We start from the raw sequence: 25521 nt of genomic DNA on the forward strand, positions 1-25521 counted from the left end.
GAAGTCCTGCTTATCTCCTTCTTGAGTGTTGGAGGTGTCCTGAAGACAGGTTACATCCACATCTAGAAGTGGCAAAAGTGCTCAGGATGTCAGGGTGGTCACAGCACACGGCCATGTGTCCTGCCTGGTGATGCTGAAGCAGAAACATGCGATTTCTCGCTTTTGTTTTTGGCATGTAGGTGGGATTCATCTTGCATAATGTATGTATTTAAAAGTTGGGTATCTCCTCCCCTTGTAGTCAATAGAAAGAAATGCTAATACTCTTTAGAATAACTAATCTCTATGCACTGATAATAAAGAAACCTTAGATGTCTATCTTAGACTAATTGCTCAGCTTCAATGGTGAGATTTAACCATCTAGAACAGTAAAATGCTATCAGATTAGAAGAGTAGGTTTTCATACAAATCAACTGTTTTGAGCATAAATAACCACATAGAACAACAGATAACCAGGGTGTAGACTCCTTCTGTGAGGCAAAGTATTTGTGTGACTCTCAACAATACACTGTTTTAAATAGCTCTTAGTGTCCTGTATATTTATTGTCATGGTGCTCTATGCAATTCATTGCATTTTTCCATTTTATGGATGCAGATAAGAGCAAGAGGTTAATTGGCTTGCATAAGATCTGACACAGGGACATGTGGTGAAATGGGAAAATGAATCACAGCTTTCTATTGCTCTCACAATTGCATTCGTGGTTTTTGGGCATTCATGATTTTGGGGCAGTTGTCCTGGACTTTTGTCCACCATTTTTCTGTCATGAAATATAGTTTGTTGCTTGGCTGACAGTATTGGTTGCTTAGTGTAGCAACCAATTTTAACAAAAACAAAACAAAAACACAATGTTTTGGACTTATGAATACTTTAAGAATTCTGTAGACAAACAAAAGTGTCAAAGAATACTTTAAAGTAGAAGAGAGCAGAAGACAGGTTTTTTTAATTTATATAAATCATTGATATTACTACTGGTTGCCACAAAGGTTTTGATCATTTTCCTTCTGTAAATGGTTGGTATTCCTGGGACCTTTAAAGGTTTTTCAATCCTGCATAATTAGTTCAGCAAATTCATAGACCCTATGTACAGGGCTTGGGTTTACTTTAAATATAAGGCAACAAAACTATTAAACTTCCAATGTCCACCACTGCGTGTAATTTGTGTAGAATATTCTGCAATATATACATACAAGTTATGAATCTACAATCAATTTTAGTGTTAAATGTTGAATTTAAACTCCACAGCTGGACTTTCGTCTTGAAAGAAGCCAGATAGCCCTGTGCATCTGGTTTAATCTTCCCTTAAGCCATATTATTTTAAAGGCACTCCTGCTTAGTACATCTTACAATTGAAAAATAATACTCATATTCCTTCTCATCCTCAGCAGCTCTGATCCCTCTGCAGATGTTGCTCTGTCAGACGTTTCATTATGTGTGATAGAAGACATAGGTTCTTTTTGTCTGTCTGTGTTACCACTTTGTGGATTTTATTTTCTTTTCCTTTATTTATTCCTTTGGCTGTAGATGAGTCCTTCCTAAATACTTCACTTTATTTCCTATTGCTGCTGCTCCGCTGTCTTTCTAAGTACAAAAACGATGGAGAACTTGCAATTGCGCGGAGCTGCCCAACAGAAGCCCATTGATTCCCCACCAAAGGGCTCTGTGGGAGCCATTCTACTGCAGCCTGAAAAGAAATCTTTGTTCCCTCAGCTGGTAGTGTCTTAAGATGCCGATAGTTGCCATATTTTTGGAAAACTGTAGCAGTTTATCAGACTGTTTGACACTTCCCATTCAGCTGTATATTCTTGAGCATACTCTGGTATTTGCCTCCTCTCATACATCAGTCTCATGAGCATGAGACTGGTCTGGAGCAGCCCAGGCATCACGGTGAGTTACGCCGCTCAAAAGTCATTTGAAGAAAAACGGTGAAGGAGGAGGAATCTGGAGTGCTGGTGCCCATGCCTGAAATGGTAGCAATGGATTTAGTATTTGGGGCAGGAGGTATGGGATTTGTCATGTTGGTTTAGTATTTTCCTGGCCGCCTTCCATGACTGTTCAGATATTTTTAGCATGAAGTACAAGCTATGTTGTCTCAGTTGACCTTGGAACATGACATTTTAACATGGCATTGGTTTGAATTGCTAATCATTAAAATGATTTATTATTTTTTATTACAAGAGCAACTAGAATCCCAGTCATGTTTTGCAGATGAAAAGGGAAGCAAATTGAAACCCGTCTTCTCTTGACTTGCAGTCCTTCATGATATCCATGTTTCCCCAACTACTGTCTTCCTTTCTTTCTCTCTACATCATTACAAGTAGATTAGACTTAGTTTTGTATTTGTCACTTGTCTTTTGGTCATTTGATAAATATTATATCAGAACGACTGAAACGAATCCCAAGGTCTCACAGTGCTAAATGAGAAGCGTAGCACAAAAGGATCATTTCTGCTGCAATTTATGACCTTAATAGATGTTTACAGCTACTATCTGTAAGGCAAGGAGTTGCTATCAGTATATTTATACTGATGATTGCTCCCTCTTTGCCTTCATTCCCAGGCTCAAGTTTACCAGAAAGATCAAGCCCCTAAATGCAAAGTTCTGTTCAGGAAAGCGTTAGCATCCTGGCATCAGGATATCACAGCAGTATATTTTAAGACACTGGCATATAATGTAGGAAAGAAGTTCAGAGCAACTGCAGATATAGCTGGAAGTCTATGAAAGTTTGGATTCAAGATTTGAGGTTCAGATCTATTTCAGGCTTAGTGTATTTGACTCCTACTGGGCTCCTTGAGTAGCTTTCATTTTTTGATGACTGTGTTCATTGAGTTTTGCATGTGCCTACATGAACAGGACCTCAGAGAAAATGACAATCATTGTTAAGATGCATTTTACTGCGTCAGTGATGCAGAGAAACCTTTGGCTGAAAAAAAGCGTCAAGGTCTTGTTGACATTTTAAGCACCAACTCAAGCATCTGATGTAGATTTAAAACAAACAAAAATGAAAGAAAGCAAACAAACAATAAAGGAAAAAAAATAAATAAAAAAATAAAAAACCACCAACAACCATCTTCCTGCCCCCAAAGTAGCTGCATTCACTGCCAGAAGCTGAAACCAAGACGTGAAAATAAACCTCTCTTTGACTATCCTGGCAACTGGGAAGCCCACGACCAATTTCTACAAATCACATGGCGGATCTCTGAATTAGGGCCCAAAAGACTGTTTCCTTGAAATCAGTCATGCTATAGTTCCTTTCATACATCGGAAGTGAGTAAATCATTGAATAATGCAGCCCCTTTCCTGTCTGTGAGAACTCTGCCAAACCAAGCACATGGGACTGGGTTCAAACAAAATCAGTGCCTTGCTAAAGCCAACGTAGAGGATTTGTGTTTTGGAGGGGTTAAAATTGCCCAGATAAGCGGAAAACTTGCAGAAGATCCCCAGGTGCCTGCATTAATACTCCCCAGTCACTCTGATGTGAGCTGGCAGGTCCCATAAAGCCACTCAGCCTTGAACGGGGAAGGGAAGGAGGCAGGGAACAAGAGCTCCAGCTGCGACTCCAAAGCCCCAGAAAGAGCCTCTAACCCAATTCCCTTCAAGTGCACAAGCCTTGCGAGCCGCAGCATCTGTTTGCCACTGTATTCACCAAGTTCACAGGGCAAACAAAAGATCCATATCAAGCATGCATCCTTCAAGGGGGAGGAAAGCCTCCCTTCCTTCACCCATATATTCTTCCCTGTTGTCTTTCAGTTATTTTTTTTTTTTTTCGGGGGGAGGGTGGGGGGTGAAGATGTCACTATTTTTTTTTTATTTTTTTTTTCTTGATGGTAATTAAGAGAGCTAACACCAGCTAGGCTAGAGTGAACGCAAACAAGACCCCTATAGGCAGCACAGTGCATTAATGTAAAATATGCCCAGACAACATAACTTGTCAGAGAGGATTATTTCTGCTTAGTGAATCTGCAGGGGCCCCTTTGCTCCACCACTCAGCGTCTGCCTAGAGAGAGAAAGAGAGAAAGAGTAGCCATTAGTGAGTAGCTACTGTGGCATTGATGTTTGAGCGCACTTCTGAACTGGCTTTTGTTGAGAATATCGGTGCAGAAAGCATGCGCTGTCCCAAATCCGCTGTTACTATGAGAAATGAGGAGCTGCTTTTAAGGTATGTTGTCTCCTTTGTTTTAACGCGTGCTTTCGAGTTGCCTGGGCCCGCTGCAACTATAACCGTTCTGGGTATTAAGTAGTTTCCCTATTTAAAGGAAAAGACAGGCATTGCTGCGTGCAAGGAGCGTTTCACTAGTTAGAATCGCACATTTCATGTCTGACGACAAATGTACGGAGAGGGCAAGAAGACAAAAAAAAAATAATATGTTTATATCTGTTTTTCCTAAATGAGAGCTGGTATTTCTTTTATCACCTCCTTTGCAATGTTTCTGCCTGCTTCATTATTATGCACTGGGCATGGAATAAGCATGGAAAAAGCTCAGGGAGACTCCATATTAGAGCTAGTGCCCTAAATACCACTTTAATTTTCACTTAGCCTATGTAAATAGTTATTAATGCTCTACCTCGTCCTCGCCACTTGAAGATGTTTTAAAAATATGTAAATACTCCCATATGTGGGATTACACATATATTCTTAATGCTCCAAGGTTTAGCGGGGGGGCCAGCATCGACTACTCTTTTCAGAGACACACACACACACGCAGACACACGCACATACGCACACAAACACACACACACGGAATTATGCTGGAATTGGCACCCTGCTTTGAAAAATGTAGTCTTTTGTTTATTTGCTAGCAGACATCGTAGCATTGAATACATCTTTTGGTCTGACAATGGGACAGCTGAACAATGGTGCTGTCAAACTAGCTTAATGTATGTCTGGCGGTGGGGTGGGTTTTGTTTTTGTTTTTCTTTTTTCTTTTCTCTGCCCCTTTTTCATTTCCCTTAATCTTTTTGCATATGCGGTAGAATATGAAGTCCATTGCCTAATTTGTGAAGGTTGTTTCATTTGAGATCCGCTGCTAATAGTGCAGGGAGGGGGAGGTTTGCATCTTACGATTATGTCCATTGCATTAAGTTGGAGATTTATTGCTAGCAACCTCTCCTTTAACTGTGGAGAGAAAACTTATTGATTCTGAAAGCTTACAATACTGCTGTCAATCTGGCAAATACACAGTTGCCAAATGTGCCCTTGCATGATTTTATGCCTGATCATATCAACTTTAACTGCTGTTTTGAAGATACTGTTTCTAATTTTGTTTAGGTAATGAAAATGCAATAAAAATGATAAATCAGATCTCAAAGTGGGAGCCCATGCTACTTTCCCTTTTTACAATCCAGCTATTAGCATATTTTAAGGTCAGGCAGAATAATTTACCTGGATGATTCCTATTCCTATCCCAAAATCTAACAAATTATTCATATGACATTTCATGAATTATCTATCTATTTTGACAGCCATAGTTTAGGATTAGAACAGTTAACAATTTTTGTTTTGCATTTGGAAAAATGCTCACGTACATTATGCATTATGAAAAGAAACTGTTACAAAGCTATTTAAAATTTCTGAGTTCTTTCTTGGACAACAGTTTATGTCTTAAATAAAATGAATTGTCATCAGATTTGTGGAGTTTCTAAAGCTGCTTAAAGTCTTTGAGTAGTTTACATGTTAAGTATATACATCACTTTTAGCAATAATTGTAATAATTTTCTGAGAGAACAGGTGGATAGTTATCAGTGTGGTTTATTTTTTGCTTGGGTCAATTAATTTTAAGGGTTTCATGATTTCTTTTTTTCCAACTGGATTCCAGGGCTTGATTTATACACGTTCAGGGAGCTATAAGATGCTTTAATTTAAAACAAACAAAAAAAAAATAGTGAAGATTTATTGGTGGGGTTCAGAGCTTTCTAAAGCATGTATTTTCAACAAAAAATAATGTTTTATGGGGAGACTCTTGAATACTTGCTATGCTTTTTTGAATTTTTTCTATTGTTGTCTCATCTCCTTCCCTTGTGTGTTGAGATGGTATAAATCAATACAAAAGAGTTTACGTGAACAAAAAGGTAATATTGCATAAAATAGTCTTGAAGCCTAGAGGTTATGGATTATCAGGTAGTGCTTGCATGCTGTGTGTTGTGCATAAACAAGAAGAGAGAAAGTATGGTGTTTAATATAATGGGACCATGCAATAATTCACTTTCTTGGGAGAACTTCTCTCGAGCCAAACATTAACTAGTTCACAACTGCTCTCGGCTGCCAGAACCGGGATGTGTTATGCTTTACCAAGTTATCCTCCTGTAGCCTGTGCTTTCTAGCAGCCGCTGCCCTTTGTGAGTGGCAGCCAAGTAAATACCTCGCTCCTGCTGACATGGAAATGCCCCGCTGGTGGCTGCCCAGAGCAGGGTGGGTGCCACTCCTGTAGCAGACACCCAGAGCCACCTGGGCAGCAGAGCCACCCTCCACTTGTAAGGACTATTCAATACTAAAACTCTTTCCTAAGCGCTCTTCTCACAGGTGAGTTCATACTAAACTTATAGTAGCTCCTATGTTTTCAGATGAAATGCTGCATAAAATACATACAAGACAGGTTTGTGTCTTGGATTGCCAATTACTTTGTTCTCTTCCAAGCGTATTTTCTGACATTCCATTCACATCAAAGGCTAATTTTTTGAATTATTCTGGGTGAACCCTCCTCCAAAAAAAAAAAAAAAAAAAGAATTCTTTCTATGCATATTTACTGAAATATTGCTTTTTGAGCCATAACAATTATTATTAACATCAAAGAGGGTGAAGCAAATCTGTAACATAAGCTATTTCGTAGCATGCTTGAACAAAAGTGCCAGCTTTTGAGAGGCTATAGGTTCAGAGCTCTCATACATTAACATCACAGGTGTCCTCAGTGTTACCTGTGCTGAATCTCACCCAGTCACAAAGCAATGTGGTGCCTAGCAGTTGTCAAACTTGGCAACATCTGTTTCCATAACAGTGCTAAGAGAGCTCATTCAGACTCTGCATGAGTTGTTATTTGTTCTTGCAATGACCAGGTGTAATGCCAAAAAGAAATACTGTCCTCAGTTGTACCTGGCAGAGCAAGGTGCTAACCTGACACCCAGCTTCCCATTCTGCCATAGGAAATGGGAGTGAATTATATTTATTTATTAGCCTGGAGTCTTTGTCTGTATTTTTTTCCAGATTCATGGAGCACAATCTCTAACATCAACATGTTAATATTCTCTTTGTTAAATGAGAATAAAACTGAAGTGTTTCTGTTATCAAATTTAAGTATATAAGATTGCAAACTATACCTTTGGGGCTGAAAAACAAAGGAGAGCATTCAATTAATATTCATATCTAGAAGTTTTACTGCAAGTGTAGATTGTGCTTGAATACTTAAGAAGTCATTCAGGAGTGAATCAATACTAATTATTGTAATCAGGAGGGTTAATTAGCTGAAGATGCCGCTGATGGAAAGTTCACTGCTTACAGCCCTGAAAACACCTAAGTTGATGAAATCTGAAAGCAAGATGTCGAGGAGGACTTTATATAGAGAGAAAGGCTTGGCTTTCCTTTGACAGTTGAAGAGCTAGTTGTTCCAAAGGGGAAGCATGGCTTGTACTTTGTGTTTTGCATGATATTAATTTGGGGAGTATTAGATGATGCAACTAAATCTGTCTTGATGATATTTTGTGGTAGTTTCTCATTAAATGCAAGTACCATTTTGGATAACCTGTACTGTCTCTGCAGCATTCATTTACAGATTACCATAAATTAATATGGATAGTCTTATGCATTTGAAATCTTGTTCCAGTAGTGCTATTGGAAAGAGTTTTTATTTTTTATTTTTAACCATTTGTGTGCAGGCGTGGGGTCTTTGCATGTTCTGTGTACATAAACTGCCTGTCAAATATGCAGGTATCCATCTGTGTGTATCTCTTATGTGTGCACGTAAGTTTAAACATTTGTTCATTGTGGCTGTTTATTTCTATAGTCCTGTGCCCCCAGAACTCCCACTCAGTTTCCATCTACAAAAAAGTATTCAACTACATATAATTCAGAAACCAGTTATTGAACAAGCAGTTCAATGAAATTTAAGGCAGATTATAAGGGATAAAGACTGAAAAGATACAACAGAAGAAAACCATTTTCTTCTCCCTTAATTAGAGCAGTTGTGCTTCTTAAAGTGAGCGTTACTGAATTCAGGAAAATCTAGCTATGTCAAATCTTTTCTCACAAGTGAATTGTGGCAAGCTTTCTTCTTTCATGCTGGCTAGTTGTTTTTGTGTGTTTTTTTTTTCTTTCTTTTCTCCCCCTTTCCCTCTAGTTATATCTATTTAGGGTATAACCAAGATGAATGTCTGGATGTTTATTGGAGCACACTGTAGAAAAAATAAAAATAAAAAATCTCTCTCTCTTTCACACACACGCTCATGTAAAGCCCCTGAAGTAAAGTGATGTTTTTAGAAGAAAGAAATTCTGTTTCAAAACATATCCTTCTTCACTCTCTAATGACATTAGAGATTATCACGTGCAGGTGCTATTTATCTTTGCAACTGCTTCCCTATGACTGTTTTACTGCTTCCAACACATTTACTTGTATGTCAGCCGTATAAAAGGTAACTGAAAATGGCAGCTGTTGAGAAAGCATGTCGCCATGCCTGGAATGACATGCATTATCAGGGCAGCAGGAGTTGCTGGCTCCACAGCCCATTTCGACTTGACCTGCCGAATGATTGGCTGCCTGGGATAGTGATGAATCGCTGGAGTTTATGAAACAGGACTGCTGGCATCCTCACAGAGGAAATAAAAACTGGATTTTTCCTCTAACACTCTCGTCATGGCAAAAATACAGCTTTTTTTGTTGTTGTTGTTTGTTTTGCTTTTGCATTTTTGCACCCTGCAGCGGAAGCAAATACGGCAATTTAATTCTCTTTAATACTGGGCTTGGCAAGTTAATGATGCACTTAAGGTTAACTGTCTTTATGGGATAGAAGGGGGCAGGAGTGAGTGTCTAGGTAGGAATTTTTTGCAAATCTGGGGTAAATCTTGTTCTGTACCCCAATTTTTTCATCTTTCACTCTGGTCTTGAGACTCACATAGTGTGAGTAGTACCGAGCTCAAGCAGGATGCAAAAAGGATTTTAGCTGTTCTCACTCACAACTTTATTCTCTCTGCTATCCTAAGGATCAGTGACCATTTCATGGGCTAATATCAGCCAGATACATCTTCAGGGTTTCTCAAATAATGGCTAAATTGACATTTCTGGAAAGCATCGACTCTCAAATTTGCACTCACTTTCTAGGTGGTTCATGAAATTATATTATGCATTAAGACCACATTACTGGATTAGGCTCTTAGGAGTTGGTGCTTGTAGGAAAGTATCGTGGTCTGTAAACCTGCCAGTACACTGACAAGACTGACACAGTGTGGATCACAAGCTGCCCTGCAAAATGCAGCCAAGTAAAAATGATCCTCGTATTTCAATTAAAATACCCAACATTTTGCTGGGAGGGTGGGGAGCAGAGAAAATTACTTGCTTCTCTGTCCATGCAGCAAAGTTGGCGGCTGATGTGCTAGCCTGTGTCCCATCTTCTGGTAGAATAACCTAATTTTAAGTTAAACTCTCTCTGATTCAGAGGAATAGGATTACCAATGAAATTGCTTAGGAAGTTTTAAATATGGCACTTATATAAAGATAATGCTTTCTGCCATTACATTAGAGAGGGTTTGTCTTGAGTCTTACGCTTTGCTGCCTAAGCTTTTCTCCACTAGTTCTGAAAAGCAATTTGCATGCTCACATTCGCTATTAGACTTCTTCACCTTCCTCCGAATAATTCAGCAGTGGCTGCTGCTAGACGCCAGATGCCGGAGGGGCTGCCTCACTCTTGTTATTTAAGGCACAGCCTTCTGATGTCCCTGCAAGGTTTCTGAAACAGAGGGCAAACTTTTGCCGCGCAGGGAGAGGTGGCGTTGGGAACTGTTGCACGTGCCCTTGGGTGCGCGAGGGGGAAATGCTGTCCTTGCTCTGGAGTTCCCATGGCAGCAAATCAGCAGGTCATCTTCAAGAGCAGCCTTTGAGGATGCCAGACAACAGTCTGTCACGGGCAGAGGGCTGGAGGGGAAAAAAAAAAAAAAAAAAAAAGATAGAAAATCAGAGAGAGGATGTGGGAATTTACTATCCCTTTTAGACAAATAGAGGAGTGAAGAGAAAAGCAAGGGCACCCTGACGTAGATCATCTGGAAATTGAACCTTGCAAGTGTAGATAGCTGCGGATGATGTGATAGCTGTGCTGTGGAGTGAATTTAAGATTCAAATCCTGCACCTGCTCTCCCTGGAAGCTGCAGGTCAGCATCTGAAGAATTGAGGCCCTCTAGAAAGGAAATGGTGAATTATCAGAAAACTTAAATTCTTGGAGACCCTATTTTCAACTGTAATAATCTCTTGGTTTCATTTTCCTTTTCTTCTGCCTAAAAAAATTACCTATTTTCAGCTAAAGTGTGAGGAAGAAGCTCACTCTAAAGCTTGAGAATTTGTCTGCATCATTTCAGCCCACATTTAATTTTAATGAGAGGGTTATATAACCCCCTTTAAAAATAACAAAACACTAACAGAACTGCATCGGCAACATCAGGTGTTCTGCAGTGCTGCTCAGATGAATCATACAGAGATTTGTCTGTGTACGGCTGATGAACATACATTTAACTTAGTTAACCCCCATGCCTGAACATAGCAACCCGGAGTGACCAAATTTTTTTCTAAAGAGCCATTTTCACAAAAGGATGCCAAACTTGTTGCCTGCCCTAGGGACCTCGTGGTTTGCTCATTTTTGTATTATTAAATAGATGTAAAAGTTCCAGATGAATTATTGTGACTCTACTGAAAGGAATCATTTCATATTAAAAACTGAGCTGGTTTTAATGTCTTGCTTCAGAACAGGAAGCCAGTGTTCCTATGTGTTGCACTGAGCCCCAAATCTCTGAAATTGTTAAGAACATCCCATTTAACAGACAGCTCTGGGAGTAATAAACATTTGACTTTATAAATGTTCCTTTTGGAGAGAGAACTCAGGGAGGAAAAATTGAATCAGTGATTGTGAACCTGTTAAACATCTTGGTTTGGATTCAGTCTTTGACTTTGGTTTGTCCCCAAGCCGGTGGTTGCTGGAAGATGGAAAGGGTGACAGTACACTTGCCCTACTCATCCTCTTTCTCTTTGCATCCATTAGAAGGCATTATCAAGGATGGGAGCATGGACTAGATGACCTTTTGATCTCACCTATGTGGCAATTCTCACAGTGTGTTATGGGGAGAAAAAAAAAAAAAAAAAGAAAAAAAAAAAAGCAGGCATGGTGGAGTTTTCTGCGTGTCTGAATGCCCTACAGTTGTTGTAGGAGCCTTTTCTTTCCTTCCTTCACATCTGAGGTTTAATGGGTTCTGTCTGCAGGAACTAATGATGTCAAACAAAGCCAGTTACTTTACATATTATCAGGGCAATTGTTTGTTATTTCTGAGGACTGAGATGTGTGCTAGGCACTTCATGAACAAATGAAAAAAAAAGACTTTAAAGATGTTGCAAATTGAGCGTAAGGTGAGAGCCAATTGTTGGCAGTGAAAAAGGAGGTAAAACACGTGGCAGAAGTGAATGAGAAGGAAGATGGAGGTTAATGTTACGGGATCGTGCAGTTAGTCGAAAGTGTGATGCAGCAGGTTAATTTAGATACTGTAATAAAGCTTTCATATTTGTTCACATTTTGTTTTAAAAATAACTCTACTTTTGGCTTCCTGTCTCTTTTGATGTTCCTTATCCATCCTCTTGCCTTGCTGGTACCTTGTTATAATTTCACACCTGCATTTGCCCATCTCTTTTGGAGTGGGTGCTGCCCACAGCATTGCCTCTTGGTCCAGCCTTTTGCTGTCCCCAGCCAGTGCTCACCACCTGCTTCCCTGATCCCACATCTCTCACAACAACCAGCTCGCCAAGCTGGGCATAAACCTCCAGAAATCTCAAAGTGATGATAAAATGAGGGAGTTTTTGTGTCTCCTAGTGTGGATTTGGGCCGGGGTAAGAGATTTTTGGTTATGGTGGGCTCTTTCCCCTGTTCTATGAAAGCATTAGTAGAGCTCTTGAACATCGTGAGGATGGAGCTCCACACATGAGCACCAAATGTGTGATCCCTCCTACCCTCCTATCCTGTCATACAAGATTATAGTTCACCACATTAAGATGCTATAACAGCCAAATCCATCAATATTAAGTTCCCACTGTAGGTTGTTCTCCTAGGGTTATCTGGAAAGGTGGCTTTTTGTCCATAGTGTGAGATCAAAACCAGATCTGCCCCAAGCACACAGAACCTCTATTTCTTTCTTTGTTCAGTTTTGGTTGGTGCTGGAATCAGTCATCAGGTGAGAAGATAAGTTAGTTCATAAAATATAAAAGAAAAAAAAAAAAAAGGAAAGAAAGAAAGGAAAAAAGTCAATACCTGTTGTCAAGTTGCAAGAGGACTGGGCTGAAAAAAGCCTTGGTCTTGTGTACATACACACAAGGCGCTACACAAAGGCAACACCTACAGATCAATAGCAGTGCTCTTCTATAGGGCTGTAAATAAATAACAGGACGATGAGGCTCAGTCCTGCAGATATTTACTTGTTGCTATTTACACGTGTGCCATGGAGAGCCCAACTGGAGGAAATGGTACCAACCAGCTGCTGCTGGCATCACCGTTGCTCAGCACCAGCACTGGGCAGGATCAGACCCGGTAGCATGATTGACCATCCCAAGCATTTGGGTGCTGTTAACGAAGTTGAGTGTTCCTCCAAACTTTTTTAAAAGCCCTCTTGTCTGCCTTGTGCCACAAAGTCCTGCCTAATTGTTTCAGGAAAGATTGAGTTATTACCCGCAAAAAGGAACAAAGGCCTCATACCCACAGTATGATGAAATCACCTCTTCAGTGGGATAAAATAGCGCAAAAAAAAAAAAAAAAAAAAAAAAAAAAAAAAGAGTGAGTGGGAAGTTTTACTATAGCAACCAAGTTTACATAATATCAGTGTGCTTCAAGTGAAAGCTCTAGAAATGCTTAATTTGAGGTGCCTTTCTACAGGGCTAATTTGAAATGACGTTTATTTCTGAAAATTACTGATTAGTTGCAAGAGCCTGTAGAGCTTGGGGGAAACCTCACAAGCAACTAAGATTTCTGTACTTAACATTCATTGATAAGTTCTAACCAACAATTTAATTTTTCCTTTTAGAAGGCTTTTGATTATTTGCAAACTGTTGTATTTCTCAAACCATGCTGAAGGGAAGGCTGTCATGTGTTTGATTTTGTTTCAGGTGAGAACATAAGGCAAATAAAAATTCCTTACTGAAAGGTTAAGGCTTCATAACGCAAAACTTTATTCCAATGCCAGACCTAATTGGCAAAGATGGACTTGTTACAAATAATCAGAATACTCGCAAATAGTAAAATGGTGCAGAATTGGGTCCGTTACTTTGGCCACTCAAAGAAATTTATTGCTTTTTGCTTTAATTGCTTTCTGCTTTTACACCATTATGCAGTTCTGCCCGGACACTTTGTGTAGCTTGTGCTCATGTGCTTTTCTTTTCGTTTTTTCCCCCTTTTCTTGACCCTACAGAAGTTAAGCTGATAGGCTTCCCGTCTCACTGCTGGGCAGGTAGGCTCACATCCCACCACACAAAACAAGATGCTCTATTTTCTGCTATTAACCATGCTACTCCTTTCCAGCTCATGGTTTGCCTGGAAGGTTATTTCTTTGTGAAAGATAGTGAACACCTCATTTGCATTCACCGGTGCTATCTAGACCAGATTTCTTTTTCCCCCTCACATTAGTGCAAGATCCTGAGTGATTCTACTGGAGTCATTTGAGCTTGCTCCAAATTTACACCACTGCCACTGAGCTCTGATTCTGCCTCCTCTGCGAGAAACTTGCTTTGATGCCAGAGATAAGCTGAATCCAGAGCATGTTCATTGGCTTAGGGGGGAATAAAGCAGAGGATTTGAACTCTCTTCGTGCTGCCTTGCAGGCTCGGTGGAGAGTGAAGTCACTCGGAAACTTTCCCTTGAAGTGATTCCAACAGCAGCATTTCCTTGGTGCAATACTGGGAGGCATGCTGATTAAAAGAATGGCAATTAAGGAAAGGGTGAGGAGCGGGTCCGGAGAAGGGAGGAGAGGTGAGCTGGATTTGGCTGTGGTATCTGGAAGGGAAGGGGTGCCTGCTTTGTCACTCGCTGGATGAGAAGGACAGGCAGTGATGTCAGGGTGAGCTCATATGCTTTGGAGTGACCTGGCGTAGCCTTTGTCTTCTCCAGCCCTACCTTTTTCGCGTGGGCTTTTCTGCTCTGAGGAGGTGTTCGTTTTCAAAGACTGGGTTGTTTGGAGAACTGCATCTAGTGCTCTGGGTTTGAAAAGCTGCTTGAATGGTGACTAATCTGCTAATAGGAGGTGGAAATGCTTTATCTGACTTGCTAGACGCGTGGAGAAACTGAGGCACTGAGAGTAAATGGTGCAACCATGGGACAAATTGGGTCTGGGTCTCTGAAATGAGGGGAGGTTGGCAAGGAGGTGACGTTTATAGCTGGAATAGTATTAAACCCCCAAAACTGCTGATTCCAAATTCCAGGTTCCTTCCTCAAAAGTGCCATATGCTCCACCAGCTGAAAGTGCTTAATATTGGTGGACAGTGGTAGCACAGCAATAATGCAGCTCCGCTAAGCTCCTGTTTACTTCTACTGTCTGATTTATGCTGCAAAAATTAATGTGGCTTCATTTGCAATTCCCCCTCCCCATTTCCCTCCGTACTGTAGTAATGGACCAAAGCTTTCATTTTTTACCTCAGCAGTGTTCCTTCATTTTTAATAAAAGTTGCTATTTTGTGCTGGTCAGAAAACTGGCATTACCATTACAAATAACAGAGCCAAGACTGTAACAGTGTGCGAAACATGCAAATTTTTTTGTTGTTTTTGTTTTTCACCACTTGCCCTCTGCATTCAAGAGTTAATTCATACGTAGGCACTACATAATTTATGTTTGAGAACCATATTATTTGAATGCAGTTTCTCCCTATAAACTTTCCTCGAGTCATATCTCAGTATCTTTTATAGGCTGGGTTCCTTTTTGCATTTGACCCTGTTCCTGCCTCTAACTTTTAAATGGCAAAAGCAAATGTGCTTTGAAAAGTGTGTTACACTGTAGTTGTTAAATAAAGCAATAACCTATGCACTTGTAATGCTTTCTCTATGACCTACTTACATACTACTTCACCCTCCTTATAGTATGATTAAAAGCTGCTTTGAATCCACTATTCCCTCAAGGGATTTGAGGCTAGAATTTAACAAACTGCTGAGAAGGCTTAAGTCAGTAAGAGGGCTTCCCTACAGCTTCTTCCAGCTAATTCACATGTAATTAAAAGGAAAATAAATATTTCAAAAGAACATACGTTTTAATGAAGCATTTTTAAGCACTTACACCTTGTGAAATGGAGCAAATTTATAAAGATCTCACAATCTCATGCTCAGATTTTTAGCAAAATTATTTGTGATGCTCCCTGCCCCGCAGTCTCTTCCATCCTATGCGAAGTGTGAATTTACTTTTCAGTCAGGAGCAGTGGGACTTGCAAAGTGGCTGGTGAAACTGAAGTGCCTCAGATTTAGCACGTACCAAGGAAATGATGATGGAGAGGTATGGATCCAGCCACACGGGGTGAAGTGAGGGTGGAGACTTCTTACTTGAAAGAATATCCACATCCTCAGTGAGCTGCCTGCATTTCTTCCGAGCTAAAACCTGCCCCTTCTGCAGTGGCAAGATTTTGAAATTGAAAGTTAATCCAACTCTGCTCTGGGCTGGATTAACCACCATGGAGGCCTCAGATCAAAACCCAGGTGGCTGCATCCAGCTGGAGAAAGTTGTGCTGGTCTCTCCTTTTATTTCCAATTTGCACTTTTTTTTTTTTTATCCTCTGTGTAGGCCTACGCTGCAGCGGATGGCTGGTGGGGAAGAATCGCGATCAGTTTAGTAAAGGGGAGCCATAGCTTTGTTTTGTACGTTCCTACAGAGATGTTTAGGTGCCATGGTGATGAGGACAGTATGTGAACATATAGAACGGAGCAGATTAATAACACTATAGATATCTGTGCAGGACTGCAGCTGTCCTATGGGGATTACACTGAGGGCCAAGTGAACCTTTTCTTTCTTTAGACTTGCAAAGTAGGCAAAAATTTTAGCAGCCTGAGGGGTTTTTCTTCCTTTTAACTGTTTAAAATGGAAAAGTATCTTGAACAGAGCAGTAAACTGGACTCTGAAAACTCGCCTAGACTGTATTTTTATTATCAAATCAATGTTGGTCAAAATTTAAAACTTGTGATTTATAGCATATGTATGCCTTGGTCGCCTTATTTTTTTTTTTCAGAACACTATTTGAAAAGCTTAAGTGTCATAGTGTTTAATTAGTGTTTGTTGCTTTTTTTGAGCATTGATTATCTGGAGCAAATGAATTATGAAATGTGGAGAGAGATTCAGAAGGAGAAGCAAATACAATGCAGATAAACATTTTGTCTGTCTAGACTGCTCAGATCATCCAGTAATCTTTGCAAATATGTTAATATTCTTTTGCCTGGAGCTGCTTTCTATTGAAGCAAGGAGGTTTTGGAGATGCAGAGGAAAATTTATACAGATTTTCAGGAGGCGGTAGCGTGGGGGGGCTGCCTCAGCTGTTTGTATGTGTGGAATTTTGTGTATGTCTTGGTGTTGTCGCTTCTGTGCCTTCACTGCGGACAACCCCAAGCACAGCACGGTTGGGAACGGGCATTTGGCAGGTTATAGATGTGCGGGTTTGCCACCGATACCTATTTAAATCCCTTTTTTTTTTTTTGGATCGGGCAGAGATATAGTCACTACGCCATCTCTCTTGAGCCAGTCCAGCCAGTTTGGGTGTCTGATAGGTGCCAAGGTCTGAATGTAGGGGTTCGGACAGAAAGCTCCTCACACCTTCCCCATGCCCTCAGCTTGGCGAGGCGGCTGTGCCTTCCACCCGCCAAACCTGCCCACGGTGACAAGGGGGTACATACAAACCAACCGCACGGGGCTGGTTTGGGGGTTTTATTTAGGAATTTAGGAAGAGGGCTTTAACTAGAAGAGGGCTTTCCCTCAGTGTGCACCTCCAACTCCACCAGGGCAAGGCTCAGACCCGGGGGGGGGGGATAAGAGGGCAGCGTCCCTGAGGCACCGGCCAGCTCCTGCTCCGCCGTCCCTCTCAAACTTTGCCCGTGGGCACAGGGGGAGCCCCAGGGGACCCCCGGGCAGGGTGGTGGGGCTCCGTTAGGCCTCTCCCTGGGGCTTGCGGGCCCCGCCGGGGCCTCGGGGGTTAACCGGGGAGCTGCGGCGGGGAGGTGGCTCCGCCTCCCCGCTCAGCACCTGGCGCTCCACCGACACTTGCCTCAGCAGTCGATTTCGGAGGGGATTGGCGGAAAAAAAAAAAAAAAAAAAAAAAAAAAAAAACACCGAGAGAGGGGGAGAGAAATGTGACAACTGCCGGGGCTGGCGGCTGCCGCGGGGAGGCCTCCGCACCTGTGCCTGCCTCTCCGCCGCCCGGCGCAGTTGTGGGATCCGGCGAGCCCCCGCCACATCCTTCCCTCCACGACCGCCGCGGCGAGCCCCGGAGCCCAGCATGACTTCTTCGTTCAAGCTGGATTTCCTTCCGGAGATGATGGTCGACGGCCGCTTGCTGGTCTCTGACAGAATGTAAGTGGCGGCGGGGGGCTGCCGCCGCCGCCGCCGGGGACCCCCCCCTTCCATGCTCCGTCCCCTCTCTCTGCATCCCCTCCCGAGTCCCTCGCAGTTTCTTTGCGATCCCCCCACCTCCACTCCCCGTGGATCCCGACAGCGTTACGAGTCGCGATAGGGGCGGGCAGGTCGCGCCCGAGGGGCCAAGTGTTGGATGCAGCGGAGGGGAGAGGGGGGGGGAGAGAGAGGCGATCGGCGACCCCCTGCGCCCTGCCCGGCGGCATAAAAACCTATTGACCACGTTGAGATGGAGCAGCATCAGCTGGGAGTCAGAGCAGGCAGAAATCAGGGCGCTTTTCTTCTTCTTTTTTTTTTTTTTTTTAACCTCTTCCCCCCCCCCCTCCGTCCGGTGCGGAGAGTGTTAATTAACATGAGGCCGGCTGCCTGACGTGCGCTTGGACCGCTGATCAGATTTATCGGGAGGCGCCGAACGCAGGAATTTCGAAAAAAAAAAAATATTAAAAAAGTATTCCCCTAGCCCGCCTCTGCTCCATTAATCTCCATCTGAAAGTTTCTATTATCACCCTCCTGGGCATTGCCAATTGAGAGGGGTTTTCAGGTAACCTAAGCCTCGTCTGAAAAATAAAAGCTAGGGAAAGGCTCGCCGGCCGAAACATACGAAGGCTGAGCGCTGCTGCGCTGCGTTTTTAACAGTGCCGAGGCTGCCTTTTATTTTGTTGCTTTTTCTTCTTTCCTCGGGATGACAAATGTGGTTTGGGTTGCATGAGAATGAAGCGAGAGGCGCTGGCACTGGAGCTATTCCGGCTGAGGCAGTGCCTGAGTTGCGAGTGTAAATAAAACCCCTGCGTGCAGCAGAGCCCCTCACCTGCGAGCTGCACGCAGCAGCTTGTGTCCTGTGTGCCCCGATCGGAGACGATTCTGACTTTTTTATTACCTCCCTTGCTGGCAGCAAACTTTCTGCTCAGGTGGGATGCTTCCCTCAGCTCCAGCAGTGCTCTGAGCAGAGGCAGTCAGCAGCGGCTGGGTGTTCGGGCAGCTGAGGTTTGGGAAGTGTGGCAGAGAGGGAAAAGAGGCAGGGGGGGGGAACCTACTTAGTGTGGATGTCTTACTTGTTTTTTGCAGTCCTTGGAGGACAGCGAAGTGTTTGTGTAAATGCTGCCCGTTGTCTCTGTATAGTGATCCCAAAATCTCAATGAGTTCTCTGCTGGTTTCCCCCCCTCCCGTAAGATCTGCATTTTTTATTGGCACCGGTCAGTTAGGTTTAGTTGGAAAAGGTGCTGTATCTCCCCCCTTTTGCTTAAAAATAACGCAGGTTTGACTGCTAGGGTGCAAAGTTGCAGCTGAACATTAGGATCGCTGGGTTTGCAGCCCTCTGGAGGGACTTGCCACAGCTAAGCTTTCCCTTGCCTTCATCTTCTCGGCTCTGATTAGACTTTTCTACCTGCTGTCCTTCCAGGCAGTCAGAAAAGATACCACTAACAAACATCTCCAAGCTCTGAGGCATTATTAACTGCATCTGATGATGCCCTGTTGTCACTTAGGCTTATATAACTTTATCTCCAACTTGCCCCTCGAGGGGGGAGTACCATGTCAAACTCTTGCTCCTGCACGCTGTCTCTGCGCTCCTCTTCTCTGCGAGGCATCCATAATACATTTTAACACAGCTTGAAATGCAGTCAGTGTTCATCAGGCACAGGTCTTAATGTGTGTCCAAAGAAACAAAAATTTCTCTAGATATATGTCAACTTTGAAGCAGATCTCTAAATACCGGAGTGGAATAATGAAACTAAGAGGGTATTGCTTCCGCATGCATAGCCTTGTAGGATTTGATGCTGGTTTCTCTTATGTGTTTGTTTTTGTTTGTTTGTTTTTTCTTTTTTTTTGGGGGGGGACATTGTCATTTCTTGAAGGGAAAAAAAACTTCACCTCCTGCATCTTCAGTGGTCGTGTTGTGATGTTCTGGAAGTGCTGTTTCCTTGCATTAACAAAGCTTTGCTTTGCTGCTGATCTAAGTAATTGTGAAGATGTATGATTTCAAGGGATCATGTGTCACGCATACAAATTAATATCAAGGCTAAATTGCTATTAACCAGCAGCGCATCCATCCCTAAAAAATCTTAAAACTAAATGCTCTCAGTGGAAGCGTTCCTCTCCGCCTTTCTAAAACTGTGTAATTCACTGTTTAAAACATGATTTCGTCCCTCTAGCCAAGTGGCAATGTGCATTTATTTGCTGGTCCCCAGCTCTCTGGGCTAATCAGTGCTGAAGAGAATGCAGTTTGATTACGCATAAGGGGTCAGGGGCATGTCCACACCATACCCTTTAGCTGGCCCACCCCAGACGTGCAGCCAGACACTAGCAGCGTTCTGCGGTGTGAGAGTGCATCCGAGAGCATGCTCCAAGTTATGATGATGCACAAAACTTTTAACCTCGCCATCTGGTCTAGCCACTCAGTATAGTGTGGTTCAGCCTTTAGCAGAAAGGAATTTCCTATTTTAGAGTGAGGCAATTAGCAAGATGCATGTAAAAATCTCCTCTGTTTTACAGTGAAAATTTGCGGAACTAGGTATTTTATTTCATTTTTTTTTAATGCCAGTGGTGTATCAGATGTTTTAGGAAATTGGTACCATGCAGTATCACTTACGCTTCCCATTGTTTGTACATTCCAAAGTTGTTTGTAAAGGGAGTTATTTTCAATATCATCCATTCTTCCAACAAGCAACATGTAATGAGAAATGTCAATTTCCCTACCTATTTTGAAAGTTAACAGCTAGCTAGATAATCACCAAAGTTAAAATACTCTCAGCTCCGGTAGACAGCTAATTGCTCTCAAATGTTGCTGACTGCCTTGCTTTGCTGCTGCTGCTGCTGTCTAGATGAATATAAGTAAAACAGACCATCAGGTACTTTGTGCATGGTTATTCAGTGTAAGTAAACTATATGCTTGGTGTTGCTATAACTGATTAGTAACCGATTGGCAATTTTAACAAAAAAAAATATTTCTGGAATGGCATGGGAAAATAGATGCTCTAGGATATGAAATGTAAACTTTTGCTCTCAAGGGCAGGTGGCAAGCTGGATGCTCAATCCATCACAAATGCTTGCAAAGAGATCACTTGGTTAGTGCTCTGGTTGAAAGATCAGAAATTGCTTAATGCTTTTCATAGCTTGTGTGTGTTATTTGTGTGCAAGAACCACATATGAAGAAAATATGGAAGTATATGTGTGCATTTGGGCAGGGTAGGAGAGGGTTAACAATTCCTAAGGACAGTTACAAAATGCGAGCTCATTGTAATTTGCTTAGTAATTTTACCGAGTTACCTGTACATGCCAAGGGGATGGTTGTAAAGTGGTTGCTTTGAGGATTAAACACTCACCATAGTAACCCCCTGCATTGATTTCTGCAGTACCACCAAAGGTTTTCGGTTTTGTGATGCACATTCCAGTGCCTGGGATTATCTTTAATGTTGATGTGAAATAGTGTCTTTTACTACCAAGAAAAACTCAAATTTTACTTTAATAGTTCCTATATGGGCATAACGTCAATAAATTCTGTGGTATGTTTGTCAGAGGGCTTAAAGCAGTCCGCATACAACTGCTTGGGTTCCGTGGTAATTATGCATGAAAAGTCCTTGGTCTTTGAATTCCTCTCTCTTTTCTCCAAGATGAGTCAAAATCAGATATATGTGCAATATGCTGATTAAAAAGGCAGCGAAAATCAATCTGCAGTGCTCTTTGTATGCATTGTTTAATAAAGAAGGGATGTCATCGTTCATGGGTCATTCTTGCACTTAAAACAAACAAACAAACCTTTCCTTTCCCCCAGTAACCCTGCAAAATAGAGCCTTTACAGCATGAAGTGGAGGTAATAAAATTAACTTTTTTTCTTTTTTTTTTTTTTTAACTTCACCGCAGGGAAAGCTCAACATACTGTCAAAAATAATTTATCAGCTATCCATTTCTTTGTATGTAGAATGTCAAACCCTGATTTGCTAAGTGAAAATGGATATCTAGCTATCAGCTGTTTTCTGAGCCCAGAGCCTCACCCTTGTGCTGGCATTTTATCCTAACTTTGATTCAGCAGTAGCTTTATGTTAAGTATTATGACTTGTTAGTTAACTTAATACACGGAGATTCCTGGGGTCACCATCGAGAAAAAGCAAAGCCAAAGAAGAGGAAATTTCTCGACTGTTGACTTCAGAAGGGAAAACAGATTTTCAGCTGTCAACTAAACAATTCTGATTTCAGGGGTCCTTTTCCCCATCATCTTTCCTGGTAGCTGACTAGAATCGCACTGAGTGTTTAACCCACCATAACTTAGCACATTAATATTTAAATATATCTTCCACTTCCTATGATGTGATCTCACAAGTTTTTTAAGCCTCCCCCACACGTATTCATCATCCAAATTAATCATCAGTTATGATTGCTTTAAAAACTTTGACAAGTCTAAATATTTCATTGGCATTTTAGGATGTTTGATATCTTATGAGCATTTGGACTATGCAAATTTCATAATTAATTCATAGATTAATATAAAAATATTTCACCCAACTAATATAGGGGAAAGGTGTACAACATTTTTGTAGTTTTTAAAAACTCCTGGAATATAAGGAGGATATTTTGCAAGATGCAGCCCCCTAGAGAAAAGTCATTGTCTTATAACTTTAGCATAAAAAAAGCCTTCCTTCTAAAGCAAGGAGGTGATTTTTTTTTTCTTTGCGTTTCCACAAACTGTGTTTCCTGTAGTGGATTATTTCTCGGGTGTTCATATAATTGCAAAGTATATTGCATCTTCTGACATGGCTTCCCTTGATTAAAACAAACTGGTGGCAGGGCAAGGTTAACCAGAGGCTAAAGTCACAATATACAAAATGCACAGATAGAGTGAGCCTGAGCTTTTCTTAGCAAAGAGGTGGGAAAACAGGAAAAAAGCCTTCGTAGGTGCAAGAAAAATGCAAGAACTAGAATGCCTATTTGGAAAATAAAAACTAATTAGAGCAATAAATGTAATGTTCTCAAGTAATTGTGAAATAATTATTCCCCTTTAGAATCATCATACTTTAATTGCTTTCCCCCGCATTCCTGCATTCTGCATTCCTATGTAAAGGAATAGAAGCACTTGTGTTCCCTCCAGGATTTCATTTTTCATTTGCAGTAAGCTGCTGGCTTTCTCGTAAAGGTTTTCAGAAATATGTTGCCTTAAACGGTGTTGTGTTCTTCCATATGGCGTTAAATATTATAGGTGAATGGCAGATGCTGAAGCGATAAATTCTCTTTTCTCGTCCAGATAAAGCACCTTGAGATTTAGTTGCGCAGTTTATCCATCCTCTGTATCACAGATTTATAATCAATTCCTCATTTTCATTGAGATTGTATTACATAAATAGGACACACTTCAGCAGTGTATTCTCTTTGCTCACAGCTTGATCCTTGAAAAATCAGCTGACAATAGTTTAAAATTATAATATTAATAAAGAGAAGATCATCTGGCCTTCAAAATGACATCTGAAAGCAGCTTCTGTTTTGTGTTAAATCTTAATTACTGTATTTAAATGAATGCCTAAATGAGCCAATTCACAAAGGAGTTGCCTACTGTACCAATAGCGCCTGTTTGGTGATTTTTTTTCCTTTGGATTTACACAAATTTAAAAAAAAAAAAACAATTTACATTGAAGAGTATGGCTCTATTTTCTCCTGTTGTATAATGCAGGTGAAGATTGAGTATCTTGGGTCTGTCCCTGCTATGGGACAGCTTCTCTCGTTTGGCTCCCCTTGCCTATAAAGCAGTGCCAGTGCTTGCAGCCAAGTTCAAAGGCGATGCTTCAAAAGCCTTGGTGCAAGATGAGCGGGAGCAACCCTGGCCTCCTGAGCATCGTGTTCTGACCTCACCCACTGTTTGCTAAAGGGGCACCACCTTGTGCCACCCCAGGGGTAGGGATTGTGACTCAGGACCATCGAGAGACACACACCAGCCCTGCAGGATTCCTCACCCTGGGAGGAGGCAGTCGTCCTGTCCAGCTGTTCCCAGCTCATCCTTCTCCACGCTGCCACCTGGGATGCTCCATCTGTGAAGAGGTATGCAGGGAATTCACGTCCTTCCTTCCCGTGTCGTGCTGCACAAGTTGAGCCACTTCAGTTTGCCCGAAGAGGAACAGTGGCCTAAGCGTTTAGTTTTATTGGTTTCACGTTCCTGTTCATTTCTTGAATTGCTCTGTGGATCTTACTCTGGGGTTTTAAAGTTTACAGTCACAGTTGTTTCAGAAATGCGCTGACTGATCTTTTGTGAAAATGTATTAAATAAAAAAAAATCAGATGACTTATTTTTTCCTTTCTCAGCTGTCATGCTAAAGCAAATACAGTTCTCGTGGAAAGGCCTAACTCTGACCATCTCCCAGCAGTGTTGGTTGTTCAGTGCAGCACTAATCAACAGTTTTTCCGGTTTCTTGCCATTCAAATGTAATGGTCTGTAAACACTGGGGTGGATATATAGGTTATAACTACCTCTCTAGCCTGTGTGTGTAGTTGGTTACCTCCCTGGCAGGAGGAGAAGTGGTTCCTGCCGAAGTAACCATGAACCTTTCTGTATTATGCTATATCAGGCTTTTATTATGCTCTGTTACCACATCGATGTCCTTTGAAGCAGTTCCAGACTGATCGCAAGTCACAGCTGACAAGCGCTATCTTTTGTTTCATAACCCTGAAAAATAATGAAGATCCTTCATCCTCTTAATCCAGAGGCATGACGCTGTCGCCTTGTTTGATATACACTCGCTTTTCCCATTTCTTGCTTCTCCATGGCTTTGCGCCACTGATTCACTCAGAGATGCAAAAAATGGAAAATAAAAAATAAAATCTAAAATCTGCAGCTTGCTTGACCCACCACTTGTTGTGTCATTGACTGGAGACCTTGCTGGCACTCGGTCCAGTGGCACTGGGTGGCCTGGTGTACGATAAGTGCACTTCATTTGCCTGAAACAGGCCCAGGTAATTGAAAGTTATTAACTTCTGGCAGAGGATAACTGTATTTGAAAATCTACAAAATCAAGTAATCTATTCTGTTCTTCTCTTTAATTTTTTTTTTCTGGCTCATTCAGTTGCCTGGATCTGTCAGCTTTTGTCTGCAGTTCATTGTTAGCGAGAGAGACATCTGGCTATGCCCTTTATCAATAAATGCTTTTATTTTTATTTATTTTTTTAATATTTTACCACAGATGGATTGTAGAACAAGCACTAGGAGTCTGAAACGTTGTCAAACATGCTGCATGCCCAGTGGCTATGTCTTAAAGAAAAGCCTATTTGGTAACTGTTATTCATACAAAACAATTCCAAGTTGATGGCTGCATGTTTATGTGATTTCTCCATGCTTTTTAGTAAACTTCACCATATCTTTTGGGGGTAAAAAAATATCATTTTTTCTGCAGTTTCTTTATAAACATGCAGAAAAGCTGATAATTTCATTAACCAGTAAAGGAACTTCCAATTTTTTAAAATTTAGTTAAAATTTTTTCTTCCCAAATCTTGTTTAGAAACCTTTTTTTCATACTTCAGCTACCGTATCCAAACTACTTTTACCTTCTGCTGTCCAAAAAAAAAAAAAAAAAAAAAAGAAGGAAAGAAGGATAAAGTTCAGGAGATTATAGTGACTATTACTTTGAGTTTTGTTGTGGAAATCCATAGTTCTCTTAGATAATTTAGTCTTTAAAACTGATTCTTGACAGTGTACTGATTGGAGCCTATTTCAAAGATTTTTACTGCAAAACCTAAAT

The 25521-nt window shown here is 41.4% G+C and overlaps 1 protein-coding gene across 11 annotated transcripts in view; it reads left to right on the top strand.

Moving 5' to 3' along the window:
- The window catches only part of CELF2 (CUGBP Elav-like family member 2), a 371305-nt gene that overhangs the window by 110952 nt on the left and 234832 nt on the right, over positions 1–25521 (top strand). Inside the window, exon 1 of one of the 11 annotated variants that reach the window (XM_038186464.2) lies at positions 3891–4153. The exons of 4 other annotated variants lie outside the window; for them this stretch is intronic. In XM_038186464.2, the coding sequence (XP_038042392.1) occupies positions 4047–4153 (107 nt within the window). In that variant the 5' untranslated portion in view covers positions 3891–4046. Of the gene's footprint in view, positions 1–3890; positions 4154–17497; positions 17750–25521 lie in introns of those variants that run through there. 6 more of the 11 variants (XM_038186430.2, XM_038186439.2, XM_038186444.2 and 3 more) reach the window with 6 other exon arrangements.

Source organism: Anas platyrhynchos, chromosome 1 (assembly GCF_047663525.1).
Source record: "Anas platyrhynchos isolate ZD024472 breed Pekin duck chromosome 1, IASCAAS_PekinDuck_T2T, whole genome shotgun sequence".
Classification (NCBI taxonomy): Eukaryota; Metazoa; Chordata; class Aves; order Anseriformes; family Anatidae; genus Anas; species Anas platyrhynchos.